At 35.1% G+C, this 20120-nt stretch overlaps 2 protein-coding genes across 2 annotated transcripts; both read left to right on the forward strand.

The window, feature by feature from the left end:
- The first annotated feature begins 242 nt into the window (after positions 1–242).
- Positions 243–4517, forward strand: LOC143545408 (shikimate O-hydroxycinnamoyltransferase-like). The gene is made up of 2 exons (XM_077037317.1): positions 243–782; positions 3359–4517. The coding sequence occupies exons 1-2, from the start codon at positions 582–584 to the stop codon at positions 4235–4237; spliced, it is 1080 nt and encodes a 359-aa protein (XP_076893432.1). The 5' UTR covers positions 243–581; the 3' UTR covers positions 4238–4517.
- Positions 4518–6068: 1551 nt separating this feature from the next.
- On the forward strand, positions 6069–8056 carry LOC143545389 (shikimate O-hydroxycinnamoyltransferase-like). The gene is made up of 3 exons (XM_077037301.1): positions 6069–6466; positions 6862–6874; positions 7105–8056. The coding sequence occupies exons 1-3, from the start codon at positions 6069–6071 to the stop codon at positions 8002–8004; spliced, it is 1311 nt and encodes a 436-aa protein (XP_076893416.1). The 3' UTR covers positions 8005–8056.
- The last annotated feature ends 12064 nt before the right edge of the window (positions 8057–20120 follow it).

Raw genomic sequence — 20120 nt, forward strand, 5'->3', positions numbered from 1 at the left:
TTTTTTAAACTCAAACTAATCAGCAAACCCAATAAAACACGTATCACAACAATGGCAAAGCATGTATCAAACCTGATCTTCCCGAGACTTCAAAGCATGCTCGTAAATGTTCCTAGTTAGCATCTTTAATGCTCAATGACCTAAAATATAAAAGCACGCTTGAAGTATCATACTCACATTATTTGTGGATAAGATGTAAATCCTCTTATATGATGTTTTCCGTACATTTTTTTCCTGTCTTTGGGTCATTTATTGATTTAAGTCCATCTACTTTCTTATATATTGGGCAAGTCTTCAATGTGAAATAGCAAGCCAACTTCAAAAGCTCTCTTTTTATTTTACTCTTTTGCATTTGGTAAGCAGTAAACATCAAGATGAAGGTGGTGGTAAGAGAATCCGCAATGGTAAGGCCGGCGGAGGAGACGCCGAAGATTAACTTGTGGAACTCTAGCCTCGATCTCATGGCCCCGGATTTTCACGCACCCGTGGTGTACTTTTACCGGCCCAATGGTGCTCCCAACTTCTTTGATGCGAAAGTAATGAAAGACGCCTTGAGCAGGGCGTTGGTTGCATTTTAACCGATGGCAGGGCGATTTAAGCTAGGCGAAAATGGCCGGATTGAGATCGATTGTCAAGGACAAGGTGCGTTGTTTTTGGAAGCCGAGTGTGACAATGTGGTTGATGATTTCGGTGACTATGCACCTGGATTTGAGTTGTTGAAACTCGTTCCAATGGTGGATTACTCGCTGGGAATCGAATCATATCCTTTGTTGGTCTCGCAGGTATATTGACAAAGCCACATAATTTGATTGAAAAAAATTGAGATAAGTTTCCATAAGTGAAAAAATAGACACATAATTTGACTTTGTCGCAACATCGTTGCAAATGTAAATGCGTAACTATTGACAAATAATCTATTTATTTATTCTACTTCTTAAACTTAAAAAATGAGTTTAAACACATTCGCGTGTTAGTTGAAAAGACCAGAAAGAAAACATCTTTACCCCTTTTAAATTGCACTCGAATTAACCACACTCACTACATTAAGGGATCATTTAAACCAATCTACACCGATGAGATCATCCTATAAATTGTTTGGAAAAGTTCGGAACTCAATACCCGAGTGAGTCTTTCTGAGATGGAATGTCAAACGTCCATACTAAATTACTAATTTTGACGATTTAGGCGTGAGTCACTCAGGATCACCATCAAGAAGGAAACTCATCGCTATGGGAAAACCCTCTTGACTCAAGTTTCGAACCTGAGACCTCACGGATCTCAACCAAGCCTTCACCCCAATGCCATTGGACTAGGGAGACCGACCGCCTATCCATACACTAATCTAGCATTTTAGTCTATTTTTGACATAAAGCGTCATTTTCACCGATCTTTAACATACAATCCTGCAGCTTAAATTCAATTTGATTCAGTTTCAAAGTTCAAACCACATACACCCCAACACCTGAGTTTTATTATATATATATATATATTACTTTTTAATTTCTTAATTTCTCCTTATACCAACTTTATTATTGACATTTTAAGTAAGTTGTTGACTAAATAATAAAAAAATAGAAAAAGTCATCAAACTCCACAATCCGGTTGATGTAACAACTCAAGGTTGTGATGGGTTTTGTGACACATGTCAACACAAGAATGGTTGTGATGAATTTTCTTTTTCCTTTTTACTTTACTTATAATTAGTTTTATTGATAATTTTATTCTTGTTTAATAACTTATATTATTTAACTTTATATATACACACACACAGTATTGTTAGTATTTTTTTATGAACATTTCAATATAAATTTATTAAAAACAGAGTATTTTTAAAAATATGTATTTTTTAATACGAATTTGTATGAACTTTCTTTTTGTTAAAACTTGTAAATAAATTAATAAGTTAGAAATGAAATTTAAGTGTTTAACTTTTTAAAATCTAAAAACACGGTTTTGTTTAGTCTTAATAATTATTATTAACAATTTTTCTTTTGCTTGAAGACAAACTTTTTATTATTCATAATAAAATTTAATATATGCAGTACATTAAAACCTAAATCATATATATGTAATAAAAATTGGTTTAGGTAGATTGGATAAATGAAACTGAAAAGTTGAGTTAGGCTGGATTTGATAGGTGAAAAGAAATTAGAGCATGTTTGGAATTTAGTTTGAAAAAATGTTTATTGAATTATTAGTGTGTTTTCAAAAAGGCAATAAGTTAAAATGTTTTTGGCAATCACAAAAATCTTTCTTATTTTAGCTTTTTGAAAAGGTTAAAAATCAGTTTTCCAAAAACCTCAATTCATGACTTTTAAAAATGCCTTTGAAAAAGTCCATATATAAGCTAATGAGCATTTTTCAAACTCATTCACAAACATTCTCTTAGTTTTCTTATTAAAGGTTGGGTAATTAGTTTGGACTTTGGGTTATCAATAAATATAGTCTTAGTGACAATGTTTTGTTTACGACTGTTAACTTCTATATATTACTTTATTTAATGAAATAAACGTTTTGCATTTCATTTTTATATATTACTTCTAATCTCCTTTTCAGATTAATTAAGAATATTAATTTAGGGTTAAGTTATTCTATAAAAAGGAATAAAAATAAGAATAATGAGAAGAATTTATAGCCACGTAAAAAAACCATCAAAAAAATTAATAAAAAAATCGTAACTTGAAATTTAATAAAAAACCGAAAAAAGTAAAAACACAAAATTATTTCCATTGTCTTTCTTGTTCTAAAAAAAATTACACAATGGCAAATGAAAAAGATCACTGTGTCTTTTTGTTTATCATTGTATTTCGTTTTTATTTTCGTCATTTATTGTGTCTCTTTTTCTTAGCATCGTGTCTTTTTTTCTTGATAACGTGTTAACTACTCAACATTGTGTTATATTTTGCGATCTATTGTGTCTTTTTTAGTTATAATTGTGCTTTTTGTTCATTTTCGCCACCGTGCATTTGATCTCGACATTGTATCTTTTTGTTAATTTTTTTTGAACATGAATGATTGGGGAAATATTTTAGTTTTTTAAATTTTTTCGATTTTTCATTTATATTTTGAGTTATGATTTTTTAATTATTTTTTGAATTAATTTCAAAGGTTTTTTTATGGTTACAAATCTTTCTCACACTTTTCATTTTTGTCTTATTTTGTATTTTAACTTTATCAACTTACTTTATACATGTTCTTTGTTCCATTTTTTAAAATATATATATCTAAGAATATTTTTAATCATGTTTTTTTAAACGACCAATTTACCACCTCAAAGAAAGTTGTTTTTCTTTTCTGTTCTTTCCTCATCTTCTTCATTTTATTTTATTTTTTATCAACATCTGATTAATTTAAGCAGGTAACTTACTTCAAATGTGGCGGAGTTTCGCTAGGAGTTGCAAGCCACCATTATGTAGCGGATGGTCCATCTGCGTTCCATTTCATAAACACATGGTCGAATATGGCTAACGGTCTCACCATTACTATTCCACCCTTACTAGACCGGACCCTCCTTTGTGCACAAGACCCACCACAACCTGTTTTTGAGCATACTGAGTACCATCCAAATCCAAATGCGAGCTCACCACTCCAAGTTGAACCAAACGAAATCAAAACAGTCTGCTCAATTTTCAAGGTAACACAAAACCAACTCAATATGCTCAAAGAAAAATCAAAGGAAGTTGAGGGTAACACAACCGGCTACAACTCTTTTGAATCGCTCTCAGGCCATGTTTGGAAGTGCGTGTGTGAAGCCCGTGAGCTCCCCTATGATGTGGAGACAAAGCTACACATTCCTACTGATGGACGAGCCCGCTTACAACCTCCAATTCCACAAGGCTATTTTGGGAATGTTATATTTACAACTGTTGCTAAAGCCATTGCAGGCGACATTAACTCGCAACCTATGTGGTATGCTACAAGTAAAATCCATGATGCATTAGTGATGATGAATAACGATTATTTAAAATCAACAATCAATTATATGGAACAAAACCTTGATCAAAAGCCTAAGGTTTCCTATAAGTACACGGATCTTCGAATAATAAGTTGGGCTAGGCTCCCAATTCACGATGCTGACTTCGGATGGGGTCGACCAATCTTCACGTCGCCTGTTTGGATCCCATCAGGTTACTGTTTTGTGTTGCCCAATCTGACAAAAGACGGGAGCTTATCGATCGTCATTGGACTTGAAGCTAAACACATGAAGCTTTTCAGCAAATTGTGGTACGCAATTTGAAGCTTGTTTCGTTATATTCCTTGTTAATTTTTATTGAAACAATAATGTATCTTCTTATCAGGATGTATGTATGTATATACGTATGTATGTATGTAGGTATGTATTGATGGATGGATGCATGGACGCATGTATTTACGTTAAATGCAATAAAATAAGTTGAAAACTTTCATTTACTCCATGTGTTATTTTTGATATACAAAAAGAGAGTACACACCGAACTTTATATTGCAATTAGGGGTGAGCAGAAAACCAAATTAACCGAATCAAAACCTAATAACCAAAAAAACCGAACTGAAGCATTAACCGACGGTTAATTTTTTTTTTTATAGTTTTTCGAAAAACCGATATTTGGGTTTAGGTTCGGGTATCAATTTTAAAAAAACCGAATGAAACCAAACCGATTAATCGAACTTATGTTTTCTACGTGTTTTTTAAGATGTTATGACCGGAAACAAAACATCAAAAGAATCTATCATTGACGGTGAAGATTATGAATACGATGAAGATTGGGTCTAAACTTTGAAAATGAATAAGATAATGAATGAAGATTCGGGCCAAACTTTTAGTGTTTTTTGGATTAAGAACTTTGTAGAATTTTAAACTCTACTACTTAAATAACTTTGTATTTGTTTGGTGCCACGTAACACATGTCTATTTTTGCATTTTTGAATTCAATATATATGAAGTACTCTAATTTTTTTATTTTTTTTTGTAATGTCTACTCAATAAAAAAAACCGAAAATACCCAAAACCAAAACCAAGACCGAAACCGAAAATAACCGAAAACCGATCGATTGGTATTCTAAAATAATCGACAGCTTTGGTTTCGATTTCGGTTTGGGGTTCACCCAATAACCAAACTGAATCGAACCGTGCTCACCCCTAATTGCAATTCTTTATATTCCATGTCAGCACTACTATCACTCCTTATTTCATACGTTCCTACCCATACCAAAAGTACAAAAATACATTCACTTTTCATCTCACCTATATCCCAAAACCAATTTTCAATTGTATAACAAGATAGCCTATATATATATATATATATATATATATATATATATATATATATATATATATATAAATAAAGTTAGAGCTTTAGAACCTCAATTTATTAAGACCTCGTAAAAAAGGAAAAGAAAATGTACATAATATGTATAATATTTACTCCCACCCTTTAAGTTCTAACTAAACGAAGGAATGTGGAAGGTCCCGTAAATCCGAAACCCACACCATTGTAGCTCTCAGCTGCCACCCAAGTCCGTTCCCTAAGTCTGGGAACAGACTTGGGTGGCAACCGATAGCTACAACGAACAATCGTTTTATTTGATTTGGGCTTTAGACTTTTGTAGGGCCTTAATTGGTTTTAGCTCTTAACTTGGTTAGGCTTTCAATAAATAGGGATAACTTTATATTTTTTTTTCTAGTGGTAGCGATTTACACTACTGACGAAAAGTTGTGGGGCATCGGAGGCGGAGGCTGAAGGCTACCGGGTTTCAAATTTTATAATCTTACGAAAGAGAAATGAGTGTTTTTATTGAATGGTTGGAATCTTGTGGGACAACTCACAAATGAGTGTTTTTAGAAAATGTTCATAAAAGGAATACATATTTTCATCTAGATAGGGAATAAAAGGAGCTCCATGTCATTTTTCATTTGTATCATGCACGTGGATACATGTATACAAATTCTTAACACACCAGCTGTACACAATTTGGAATGTTTCACCTTATCTACATCACCGATTGCTAGATCGATCTATACATAAAGCTGAAAAGTACGTGTCATGGAACATTAGAACATCATCTGGATCATTGACAAAAACACAAAGATGAAGGTGGTCGTAAAAGAATCGACGATGGTGAGGCCAGCCAAGGAGACACCCATGGTAAAGCTATGGAGCTCTTGCCTTGATCTCACTGCCATGAACTTTCACTCGAAATCGGTGTATTTTTATCGGGCCAATGGTGCTCCCAACTACTTTGACATGAAAGTTATGACAGACGCTTTGAGCAGGGTGTTAGTTGCATATTACCCAATGGCTGGGCGGTTTAGACATGACGAAGATGGTCGTATTGAGATAGATTGTCAAGGACAAGGGGTTTTGTTTCTGGAAGCCGAATCGGATGGTGTTGTCGATGATTTCGGTGACTTTGCACCCTCATTAGAGTACTTGAAACTCGTTCCGGTTGTCCATTCCTCGTTGGGATTTCAATCATATCCTTTGGCGTCTTTCAGGTGTAATCAATAAGCAAAATTTGCATTTGCCTTTATTTTCAGTTGATTTTTGAATTGGAAATAAAACGTCATAAAATATTCGGAAAAGTATATGATATAGAAATCTGTAATATCAATGCATAAAAAAAGAAACACAAAGAGAAAACACGCAAATCAAACCAAACTAGAAAAAGTACTCGTTATTTTGAAACAAGTCTAGAATATGAAATAGTTTAGTTCTAGAGTCAATATTATTTCTACTTTAATTTAGCATCATGACGTGTATATGTGTGCATACACAATAAGGCGACATGTCATGCGGTTTTCTTTATTGTGAGAGCCATTTTTAGGAGATGTTTTTCATTGAACTTCTTCACCAAGAAGTGTAAAATATGGGTTGGAGTGAGCCATTTGCAGATGGTGGGGCCGGATGGGGATTGGGCAGTGGATAAAAAAATTATAATAATTTTGTTAAAGGTAAACGACGGTGATGATGTGACAATGTTTTTAGGTTTTTTAGAATTCTTCATTGGGTGAGTTTTGAGTTTTTTTAAAGAGTTATGTTTTTATGACGTTGAAGCTGACTATGTATGTTTTGGGGTGTTTTTGTACATTCTTATTGTGATGCTCTAACAATTGTCTTTAAGTAGGTAACATGCTTCAAATGTGGTGGGGTTTCACTAGGAGTTGGTTTCGATCATCGTGTCGCGGATGGGATGTCTGTGTCGCACTTCATAAACACATGGTCCGAAATGGCTCGTGGCCTTGACATTACTCTCCCACCTTTCATAGATCGGACACTCCTCCGTGCACGGGACCCGCCAAGACCGGTTTTTGAGCACATTGAATACCATCCAACAGTGAAGTCGCCACTTCAAGTTCGTTTAGATGAAACCAAAACCTGTTTCTCGATGTTCAAGTTAACACGAAACCAACTCAATGCGCTCAAAGCAAAAGCAAAGAAAGATGGGAACACGATCAGCTACAGCTCTTTCGAAATTCTCTCGGCCCATGTTTGGAAGTGCGTTTGTAAAGCTCGTGGGTTGCCAAACAATGTCAAAACCAGGCTCGACTTCCCAGTCGATGGGCGGGCCCGATTTCGACCACCACTTCCGCCAGGCTATTTTGGGAATGCTGTATTTAATTGCACCATCGAAGCAACAACAAGCGACATTCAATCAAAACCTACCTGGTACATAGCAAGTAAAATCCATGATGCTTTAGCAAGGATGAATAACGACTATCTAAATTCAGCACTTGATTATCTGGAACAAAACCTTGATCAAAAGCCGGAGGTTTCTTATAAGTCCACAAATCTTCGAATAATAAGTTGGGCTAGGCTTCCGATTCACAACGCTGACTTTGGATGGGGGCGACCCATATTCATGGGGCGTGTAGGGATCCCATCAGTCGGTAGGTGTTATGTGCTACCAAGTCCGATAAACGATGGAAGCTTATCAATCATCATTGGGCTGGAAGTCGAGCAAATGAAGCTTTTCAGCAACTTGTTGTATGCAACAAAGACTTATCGTTCAATCAGTAGTCTATAGATTCTAGTATAACTTGTACAATTTCAATAATGAGTTTTTATAAATGTTTAATTAGCTACCTAGACAATCAACCGTTTGTTTCTTAACTAAGTGAAAGTATAACTCGTTAACTACACGTGCAATATGTAAATTTCTTCAATTGTCTTTTCTCTAAGCTAACAAATGGTGGACATAACAATTGCAATTGCATAATATAGACAAGCAATAAATTAAATATATCTGATCAAATGTTGGAAAGGGTGTTCCCAGTTCTCTATTTTTTGAAGTTCACCAGTTCTCACCCATATATATATATATATATGGAGAGGATCATGAGAGAACTCCATTTTATGGAGAGAACTAAAGAACTAATAATGAAGTATTTTTAATTAAATTAAAAAAAATATTTTTAAATTTTTTTTTCTTTCATCCTTCTTATATGGTGTTATTCTTCACCACAAAAAAAAAAATAAAACTAAAAAAAAAATAAAAAAAATAAAAAAAATTAACGAGTAATGCATATATGCAATACACCGACTTTTTTATAATGCATATGTGCAATAGTGTGCATTTTGATATTTAAAATAGTGTTGAATAGCATATATATATAGTTGTTTGTATTGTTTATTTGCAATAGTGTTATATTATACACAAAAATTAAAAAAAAATCGATATAGTGCCTATGTGCATTAGTGTTATATTACATATATGCGATAATGTGTTTTGCATACAATTATTAGTGTCGTATTTGCATATATTCAATAGTGTGTATTGGATAATGCAATTGTGTTGTATTATATGCAATAAAACACTATTGTATATATGCAATAGGCATTAGTGCACATATGCACTACAGTACTAACCGACAAGTTTTTTTTTTAAGGGTCAATATCATCTTATTAGAATGAGGAAAGAAAAAAAATCACAAAATAATTTTTTTTAAAATAGTTAAAAATAATTCTTTATAGTTCTATAGTTCTCTCTTTAAGATGAGTTCTCTCTAGATCTCACCCCTATATATATGTGTGTGTGTGTGTGTGTGTGTAGGGGAGGGTTATTTTGAGAACCATAGTGAGTTTTAAGAACTTTGAGAACTCAATTTTGAACCACACATTTAATTAAATGATATGAAATATGTGGCTGAGATTAAATTTAATTAAAAAATGAAGCAGGAGAGAGAATAAGTATTTTTTATAATTACACAAGTTTAAACGTTAGTTACACATGTGTAAAAAGTCGATTCGGTGTGTAAAATAATACCGTAATTTTTTGTACATCACTTACACTTACGTATTACACATGTGTAAAAAAAATTTCAATTTTTTTTGTTACATTGAGTTCTTTCGAGTTCTTAAAACTCAAAGTGGTTCTCAAAAGAAATCAATCATATGTATATGCATATACATATATCATCCCCTAAACTTCTAAAATGATCCAATACCTATACATATATATATATATATATAAGATGACTATTCTATAATACCCAAATACTTTATAGTCTATTGGGTATTTCACAAACTTATTTTAATCGTCGTTTAAAAATAATAGTTTACGTCATTTAGTTCGCTAAGACTTATAAAAAATATTTTTCTGTGACATTTCGGGTTTTCGTTTCCTTCTTTTTTGTAATCATTAAACGACCCGGGTTGTCAGGTCGTTTCGGATCGGATCTTAATCAATCATGTCATAACTCACACAAAATTAATCGTGTTGACAAGCGAGTTAATGACGGGTTACTATGTTTAGAAATATGACCGTTTGTTAAAGGCAGAATCAATAACAAACATACGGTTGCAGTGAATATTCAAAATACGAAGACACACGAAGGATTCAATCAAAAGATTTCCATTTATATAACGTTAATCATACAAAAGGATAATCGATTAGGGTTTAGGAGGAATCCTAGGACAGCCGTCACACACAAAATATTCTCTTAATTAATGTGTCGGTCTTATCCTCTCTGTATCTCGTGTCTCGTGTCTCGTGTCTCGTCCCCCTGGCGGCGTGCCCTAATTATTCTATTTATAGGCCTGCCAACCTAGGACAGCTGTCATTCCTTCTAGAAACCCTATCCGATAGTACATATTCAAAAATTATACTAAGTGTAAAACAAGTCTTCCGGGTAGGCTTTTCATTAAACTTCAGTCTCCGAGTACGCAGTGTACTCGGCCTTCCTTCAGACTTGGTAAACATAGAAGTGTACTCGGAATCAGTTTCCGGGAAGACTTTACTTAAAGAATATTTTACCAAGTAAAATATTCACCGAGTAGACTTCAATCTTCTTGGACTTATCAAACTTTGCTCGACAAATCCTTACGAGCAACCTTGTTCTTCTATGATCCTGTTCGGCTCATTGTCAGTTGAATAACTTATTGATAAGGCGTACTCGGGAGTACATACCTTGCTTGAGCAGAACCTTACTCGATATAACTTAGAGATATTCCATCAACTCATCAAGTATACTCGGACCATAATTATTAAAGAATACCTTGCCCGGTCTTCCAATTACTTGGCTTCTTGGACTTGGTTGACCAAACCTTACTCGGAAGAGTAAAATACTTGGTCTTGAAGAACAATCCTGCTTGACAAGGTGAACCTTACTCGGATATGCCAAATAGATGAACCTTACTCGGAAATCACCGAAAAGCATACCTTGCTCGGATATCCACTTAAGACGACTATTTGAAGAAAACCTTGCACGGAAGGCAAAATCTCGTACTCGGCTAAGTAAAAGCTTACTCGAAGGTCCAAGGTGTACCCGGGTTCAATACTTAGCAGTTTCTGAGGAGGTTGAGAAGATTCCAATCTTCAATATTCTTCATTTAGGTCAAATCTCCTCATTTGGGTCAAACTCTTGACCCAACAATCTCCCCCTAGATTGGAACACCTCAGCTGACCCAAAACACTCTAAGGTTACATACACTTAGTAAAATACACATCAAATTAAAGTCAAATTTCATAATCAAATTACATAAACAACATTACATATTCAGAAGCTTGTACAAAGACATTACAAAGCAAAGCCTATTCTATCTCATTTGTCTTTTCCTCTCATTGTAGGCTGCTTGTCTTCTCAGCTGGATCACAGATGCTGCTCTTTCTCTGAATATATTGAGCACTTGGTAGTGAGTGTGTCCTTCTGGTATCACCAAGTCTCTTATATCAGTAAGATCATCATTATGTAGGCATGTCAGATCTGCATCCTTCTTGATTGTTGCCAAGGCCTTCCCATCCGAGTTCCTCAGCACATAGTGGCCAGTGTCTTCTTTGTATTCAACTTCTGTAATGACACCGTTCTTCTGCACTGTGTAATTTGGCCTTCTCATCCTTCTTCCCAAGCTTATACAAGTCTCCATGTTGGACAGAGGATTCTGATCTCGGACTCTCATCTGGTAGTTCAGTTCAGCCATGTCCATTTTCTTCAGTTTTTCTGACCTCTTTGACTTATGAAGTTGGATCAGTCTCCAACTTCTCTTTTCTTTCAAAAATTTGAACCCATCAGCAGCCTGTTCTTGCAGGTACTTAGATAAGTCATTCATCTGTCTTCCTGCTGATATGTCCCTGTTCCTGTAATCATACAAGTGAAGTGTGGCCATCCTTCTTAATTGATCTTCATTATACTCACGGAAGTCACTTCTGACCACAATCTCCCTTAGCATTCTGCTCTCCATTATCACTTTCATAGAATCAGTAACTGAATCATAGTACAGCTCTCTGGGTAGATCCACATCAGACTGTGGTCTTGTTCTTTGTTGTACTGAGCTGCTTGATTCCCCTCTTCCTGCTTGGCCTCTTCCTCTTTGCAATCTTTGATGGATTGGAGGTCTGAATGGAATTGATTTCTTGGGCTTTTGAGGTCCCAAGTTGAATGTCTTCACAAATATTGCTTCCACCATCTCAGTAGGAAGGTTTGCAATCTCCACTATGTCATGTTCTGCTGCCTCCAGCTCAATTAACATTTTGATCATTCCTGGAGTTCTTGCTAGTCCAGCAGGCACAAATCTGCCATCAGAGTAATATCTAGGATTTTCTCCCTCCCTTAATGCTTTTTCCCATTCATCCTTCTGCAGATAGAAAAGAGTCTTCAAGTCCTCTTTCTCCAACACATTAAAGTCTTCTTCAGTCATCCCTCTCTTGTTTATCATTATGTTTCTTAGGATGCTGATAATTTCCTCACTCCCAAGGCATAAATGGTTCAGTTTCTTTTTCAGGTTTGGCATCATCTTGAGGGATAGGAATTTCAACAGGTTTGACTTGCTCTTTTTCCTTCTCCCTTAAGGTCTGAATTCTTCTTTTCTTCTTTGGAGGCTCATTAGATAGTTCTTTTTTGAGTTGTGCTCTCAGTATAGACCCTTTTCAACTCTTTTTCTTTCCTTTTGGAATATTGGTCAAATACTGCCTCTTTGCTCAGATTTCTCACAACCTCAGGCTTCATGCCTTTCTCAATCAAATACCCACACATGCCATCATATTTCTTCTTTAATTCTTCCAATTCCATCTTATCATCTTGTTTCACAAACTTTTCTGCAACTATCTCTTTCTCACTGTTATAAAGATCTTGAATTTGTTCAGCAGTGTATTTTTCTAAGGCAGCTTCAGGATAACCTCTGACTTTCAAATAGTTCTTATAATGCTCAGTATTTTTCTTTCTTTTCTCAACCTTCTTTAGGACTTCCTCTGCATTTATTTCAATTATGCCCCTTTGAATATAAGTCATTTCAGCTTGAGGGGTCTCAGCAGTAGAGCTTGTACCAACTTTTTCACCTCCTTGATCAGGGTTGTCATCACCCTCTTCATCAGACTCCTCAGAGTCATCCTCCTCATCATCTGATAGATCAATCATGGCATCTATTTTGGGTTCATCAGAGGCAGGATGCTCTGGTTCAGTAACATTCACATCAGGAACCTCAACCTCAGGGACATCAACATCAGGGACCCCTGGTAATTTTTCTCCTGGTTTCAGTGTTTTTAAGGGGATTGCCATGATTGGTTCATCATCAGTCTGTTCAGCAGATTTCTTTCTTCTTTGATAGGTCTTTTCATATCTTCTTTCTCCCCAGTTACTAGCAGGGTTCTTTTTCATATCCTCCTTAACCTGTTCTGCCCATTTCTTGGCAGCTGCAGATGCAATTGACTCCCCAATATCTTCAGGTATAATCATGTCAGTGTTAAGATTGGTTGATGGTTCAACAGTCTCCGATTGTTGCTCCTGAAACTTGTTAACCACCTTTCTCAAAGAGTCATCAAACTCTTGAGTTTTGTTCATATTCACCAGAATTTCAATAACCTCTTGATCTGCCACATCTTGAAATATTTCTTTTGCTACATTGGCTTCTTTGATCAATAGGTCCTGCTGTGCCAACTCTTCTTCAGTCAAGGAATGGGCAATTGCTTCCCTTTCCATTGATTCTTTAATAAGTCTTTCTCTCTCAGCAAGAGTAGCAGTATCTACAAAGGATACATCTTTTTCAACATACACAGCAGGCTCAACCTCTGTTGCTATCCCTTTACCTTTTTCTTTTCTCTTTCTCAACTGCTCTTCATCTTCCTCTTCATCAGAAGTTTCATATTCATCAATTTCCTTGAACAGTTGATCTAATTCAGAATCATGCTCTGCTCTCTTGGAACTAACTTCTTGATCATCTTCAGGTTCAGTGTTTATTAGTTCCTCAGTAGTAGCATTCTCATTCACATTCTCTACAGTAAATTCCTCATCCACAATATCAGTCAACTCTTCTGTTAGCACATTCTCATCATCATCATTGATTACTTCTTCTCTCACTTCCATTTCAGATTCATCACTAACATCATAATCATTCATAATCATTTTCAAACCATCAATATTATCAATACTTTCTGCATTAGTCATACCCACAACATCATCATTTATATTCTCCCCCTGTTTTGGGGCAGCTGAGGTCTTCTCAACCTCCTGCACCAGGGTTCGAATCATCAGTTCAGCATCAGCTAACCTTTTTAACAACATTTCATTTTCATTTGTTAGCTAGCTTTTCATTCTTTCTACTCAACTCAACATTTTCATCCCTAACCTCCTCAACTCTCCTCTTCAACTCATCATTCTCCAACATTAGTTCAATATTTATTTGAAGTGTGTTATCTTGTTGGCTTGAGGGTGGGGTTGTAGGGAATGGTTCAAAAGTGGGTTGGTCAGTGATAGATGGGGATTGTGTGTGTTGTGTGGAGGTTTCAGGTTGGTCTAAGTTAAATGATTGAGGTGGTGTTTGATGTGGTGAGGTTGGTGGTGGTGAGTGTGATAGTGTTGGGATTGATTGCTCAATGTCTTCCCTTTGCTCCCCCTGTTCAGGTGCCATCATCTCCATCTCCAAACCATCTCCCCCATCATTGCCATCAACATCATCATCAGAGTCTCCTTCAGCACTCTCCTCATCACTCCCTTCTTCCTCTTCTGAGCTCATCTCAGGCACATGCATTATAGCCAAATCATGGTTTAATAACCATGGCAGAATTTCCAATGGAATACTTGCATCAAAATTGTTAGAGACACCAGGATTCTTTATTCTCTTGTAGGCATCGGGATCTTGCAGTTTATGGGTGGTTCCAGTTGTTGGTAAATCTTGTAGTGTGCTATTGAATATGATCTGCAGGAATCTCGGGTACTGTAAAAATCTTTTTCTTTCCGGTTTCTTTAGATTCCCCACTAGCCCATCAAAGATCACATTGGAAAAATTAAATGGCAGATCATAGATTGTTCCAACGGTGGCATTTGCTAGATCAAGACTCATCAGAGTCCATGATCCCTTTCTCGGAGCAAATCCATGTATGATGTGATGAATCAGAAATCTGTACAACATTGGAAATAATCCCTTCTGAAACTGTCCCTCGTGGACATTTCCTTGATACCCCATAGTTTCTCTGAAAATCTTCAACAGATGCTTTGTATCGAAGCTGATGTGATTGTGATCATCGTCATTCAGTCTTAAACATCTTCTGATCAATCTTTCAGTGATCTGTATCTCCTGTCTGGCCACGGTTGCCTCGATTCGTCTTTCATTACCGTCTTCAATAAGCTCTGCTGATCTCCAGAAATCCAAGGAGTGATTTCTGTAGATAATCGGGCTTTCAGTGAGAGCAAAGCTAATGTTTGACCGTGCCATCCATAAGATCATTCGAGCCATTGGTTCATTTTCTGGTGTTACTTGTAGTAGTGCGCACATATTGTGCTTTGGCTCAGACACATACTTCGGCTCGTTGTCTGCCATATCTGTAAAACATAAACAAACATATTCAAAGTGAAATTAGACATAAAGTTTAAAACTTTAGACAATTTCAAGTTATAAAAATGAAGAAGAAAGAGAGAAATCTTCAAGAACCTGTTCTTCGACAAATTAATAACCTAAACACATAAATAGAGTGTTAGTACTCGAATACATAATCAAGTCACAATAACAATCTAATTGTGATCGGAAAACATAAAATTTTATGCTTACCGAGTCGGAAATTAGTGGCTGATAAAAATTAGGGTTTGGATTAATCTTGAATTCGATAAGTCGGTTATTTTTCTTAGTAAGAGAGATTTGCAGTGGAAGGAGAGAGATAGAGGGAAATAATGTAGAAGAAATTTGCCTAAGTCTCTCTTTTATACATTTTGAAAGTGGGTTTTAAATGCTTTTTGTCTTCTTGTGAATTACTAGCTGTCAACCAGTAACGTTATCCACTTGATATATTAAAAACATTTAATCTCATTTAAAATTATAAGACCTTACTCGAAAAATTAATTTATCCAAAGTCTACTCGATCTTCTTCCACTAACAAACCTAACTCGGTCAAACTTTACTCGAAAACTTTTCATTTTGAATGTGAAGTTTGCCCGAATACTTCTCTATTTAAACCTTGCTCGATCAAGTAAATTAATTTTAAAGTTAAGATATAATGAAGAAAGCTTACCCGAAATACTTGATTTCTTGAGAAATAAATCGCAAGACAAATAATCAAATATAGTTATCAAATAAACATTCTTATTAATAATCAATTAAGATCCTCCCAAAAATTTCTCAAATTCAAATTAAAACTTATCTAGCATGAACCCTAAAAATCATAATCACTAACATATTCAAACAACGTATTCATTCAAGTATGAGTCTTAACAATTTCATCATACTAACTCACATATTCAATCAATGCATTCATTCAAGTATGCTTGTATGAAGATTGTGCTCGAGCACTCTTTCAAATGTAAAGTGTGCTCGGACAACAATCTTATGCAAAGTATACCCGAATTACTTTCATATAATACAAAGTGTGCTCGAGACCAAATTCTAGCAGACAGTGTACTCGGAAAGTTAGGTTTTGAAAATTACCAAGTATATTGAATGAACACAAGTGTACCCGAAATATAAAGTGTGCTCGGAAAACAAAGTTTGCCTGAAAACACTTGTAATTTCAAAGAAATCATAAACACATATATCACAGAGCATGCTCGGAATGAAATTAAACACATAAACATTTAAGTGTGCTATAGTCTAAAATTTCATAGAGCTTGCTCGAAAATCCTAAGTTAGCACTAAGCTTGCTAGGATAAACACATTCAATCATCAGGTATGCCCTTGTTCGAGGGAACTTATCATATCAAACCATACCCGAAAAATGACAAACTTAAACAGTAACATCTAAGCGTGCCCGGAAAGATTAACAAACCTTTCCTAACAACATATTCACACAAAGCTTACTTGGTGTATTCACTTAAGTTCACAAAGTTTGCTTGAAAACACAATCAGCATATTACATGCATAGCTTATTCGAAGCTAACATAAAACATGCATAGCTTACTCGAAACAAGAATTTCTTGTTAACAGTTAGCTATTTCAACACATAATCATCTCAAGACTTCAAGCTTGCCCGGAAAGTGAGTGCAACAGTGTAAACACTTCAAAGCATGCCCGAAAATCATAATGTTAGTCAAAAATGACTAAGCTTACTCGGAAAGGTTGAAAGTTGTCAAACCTTACCCGAAACAACATATTCACACATAATCAACTGTTCTGTACTCAGAAAGGTTATAATTCAATAACCTTACCCGAAAATACATATTCAAACAGTTTGTGCTCGAGAAGGTTAGAAATCATCAAACCTTACTCGAACTTACATATTCAACCATAATCAACTGTTCTGTACTCGGAAAGGTTATAATTCAATAACCTTACCCGAAAATACATATTCAAACAGTTTGTGCTCGAGAGGGTTAGAAATCATCAAACCTTACTCGAACTTACATATTCAGCCTATTTTAGGCAAAATGCAACACTTTTTGACTTAAACCACTTTTCAAAGACATTTCTAAGTTATGTATCCTTTCAGAACATAGTTTAAGAGCAAATGGTGCATTTAGAGATCAAATTTCAGTTATACTTCATTTCAAATCAATTTCTTTTATAAACTGAAAAGATCTCAGGAATGGGATCATATTGACTAAGTAGCTATCTCATTACTTCACTCTCAGCATTATTATGACAACTTAGATAGGTTAACAGCAGGTATAAACTTAGCATGATTTTCATCTCTTTGGTGATATGATTAAGGTTCAACTTGAGCATAATGCAATAATGGTCAACACTGTGCTATGATGCCTCATATCTCTTCCCAAAGCTTATTTGGCTTTCCCCAGATCACCCCAATTTGACTCCAACCTCCTGTATTTGGTCAAAAATAGTTTCTTATGACAGAACTTATTGTATTTTTGTATTTTTAGACTCAAACATATATAGAGGTTGAACGTTGGACTTACAGTTAGCAACATGCCTTTCATGGAGATAGATTTTGTCAACATCTTTGTAGTTCTTGTTGTAACCCTCTTGTTTGATAAAATATTTAAAACATTTATCAACTTTTGGTTGATTTATTCATTTTCCCCTTGTTTTTGATATTTTCTCAAAATTTTCTTAAAGCATGTTCTTTGTCATATATAAAAAATGTTTCATTTTGGTTGACCAAATAACAACAGGCTCGTGTATGACAGGGTAATCACTTTTCTGCCATATCATTCGGAGAGATCTATCTTGAGACATGCAAAACAACTATGCATCTCCACATAAAGATTAGCATATTCATTATGTTTATATCACCTTGAATTTTACATCATCATGGGAAAGCAACCATACATGTTAATGACTATACTAAGGCCTTTTTTAGCCTAATAATTCCATATGATTAGCTAAGTAGTCAATGTACTATCATTTCCCAAAAATACAGTTTAATATTCAATCACCCCAATACCTCTTCATTGTCAGGTTAATGGCTATCCTGTTTTGACCAAAGGTGGTCAACAGGACCAAACATACATGTGAATATATGTCCTTTCAAAGTCAGAGCTAATGACATAGTTTTAAGTGAAGGAATAAGAAACAAGTCATAATTGCCCCAAATGCATTCAGTTTTCAGGTTAATGGCTATCCTTTGAATCTAAGAGATTCAAGGACCAAACATACACAAGTGCATGTCCTTCTAACTGGGCAAATGACATAATTTTCAGCAAAAACAACTGTTTGAGATCTTTCCCTTTAAAAAATCCTTCTTTTAAGCTTCTTAAAAGCTTGAACTGAATAATCTTATCATATCTCTCAACACCATTAATCAACTTGCTCATGTTTTGATCAAAATATAGTGTTTATGCAAAATTCATTATAAATTTCATTGAATCACTTAATTTTGACATAAAAACACATTTTGACATAAACAGTTGCATCACATACTCAAATCTTAATCATTCTTTCATCATCAAGAAAAACATACTGTAATCTCATTCAATGTCTATTCTATCTTAACAACTTCAGAAGATCAGATTAAGAACATATTCAAGTAATCATAAACATGTGATTACTCATGACATTATATAAGCAATTAAGCTCACCTAAACAGATCAAATTACTTATCATAACATCAGATCAGTTAACAAGATAGTCAAGAATTGTCATCAATTTCAAACAAATTGCACAGATAGTTACTTAACCACCTATCAGTTAACTTCAAAACAGTGACATAATCAAAACATATTCAATCAACATTCAGTTGAAACATATTCAATATGTGTAATCTCTAAGAAAATAATCAGTTATCATAGAGAGACACACATAGAAAACAGTTAAGTCACATAGCATAGAACATACTCAGTAACATATTTAGCAACATATTCAGCAACATATTCAGCAACATATTCAACATGTGTGACCTCTTCTAAAATATTCAAGTAGCACATAGAGGTACACAACTAAGCACACATCCCTAATCAGATTTCATCAGAGTTGATCATCCCCAGGGCTTTCAAAAGAAAGTTGAACCTGGTTCTATCAAGTGGTTTGGTGAATAGGTCAGCCAGATTATCACTTGTATCAACTCTTTGCATTTCAATCAAACCTTTTTCACTACAATCTCCGATGAAGTGATGTCTGATTTCAATATGCTTAGTCTTAGAATGTTGCACAGGATTCTTAACAGTAAAATATGCAGCAGTATTATCAATCAGAATAGGGGTGTTTAGAAAGTTCAAACCATAGTCCAGCATCTGATTCTGAATCCTGAGAACTTGTGCACAGCATGCAGATGCAGCAACATATTCTGCTTCTGCAGTGGAGATTGACACTGTGGTCTGTTTCTTGCATTGCCATGACACTAGCCTTTCACCCAAAAACTGGCATCCCCCTGATGTTGACTTTCTACTCATATTGCATCCATCATAATCACTGTCTGTATATGCAATCAGATCAAAGGATTGGTTCTTTGGATACCAAATCCCTAAGTCTGGTCTTCCCTTCAAATATCTGAATATTCTTTTCACAGCATTCATGTGGGAGACTTTTGGATTTGACTGGAACCTAGCACATACACACACAGCAAACATGATATCTGGTCTTGTTGCAGTCAGATACATCAGAGATCCAATCTTTGCTCTGTATTCATGTTCATCAACTGACTCCCCCTTTTCATCAGCTATCATCTTTTCTTTGGTGTCCATTGGAGTTGAGGCAGCCTTGTAATCATGACAGTTGAACTTATTCAGAATGTCCAGCACATACTTAGCTTGGTGAATGAAGATTCCTTCATCCTTTTGTTGAACTTGTAGTCCCAGAAAGAAATTCATTTCACCCATGGAACTCATGCTG

Source organism: Bidens hawaiensis, unplaced genomic scaffold, assembly GCF_021521415.1.
Source record: "Bidens hawaiensis isolate Kalapana, Puna unplaced genomic scaffold, B.hawaiensis_p1.1 tig00013943_1, whole genome shotgun sequence".
NCBI lineage: Eukaryota > Viridiplantae > Streptophyta > Magnoliopsida > Asterales > Asteraceae > Bidens > Bidens hawaiensis.

Excerpts from the sequence above, each read along its gene's own strand:
- LOC143545408 (XM_077037317.1), top strand. The coding sequence starts at position 582 with ATGGCAGGGCGATTTAAGCTAGGCGAAAATGGCCGGATTGAGATCGAT. Across the intron at positions 783-3,358 it reads ATCCTTTGTTGGTCTCGCAG|GTAACTTACTTCAAATGTGG; the intron begins GTATATTGACAA and ends TAATTTAAGCAG.
- LOC143545389 (XM_077037301.1), top strand. The coding sequence starts at position 6,069 with ATGAAGGTGGTCGTAAAAGAATCGACGATGGTGAGGCCAGCCAAGGAG.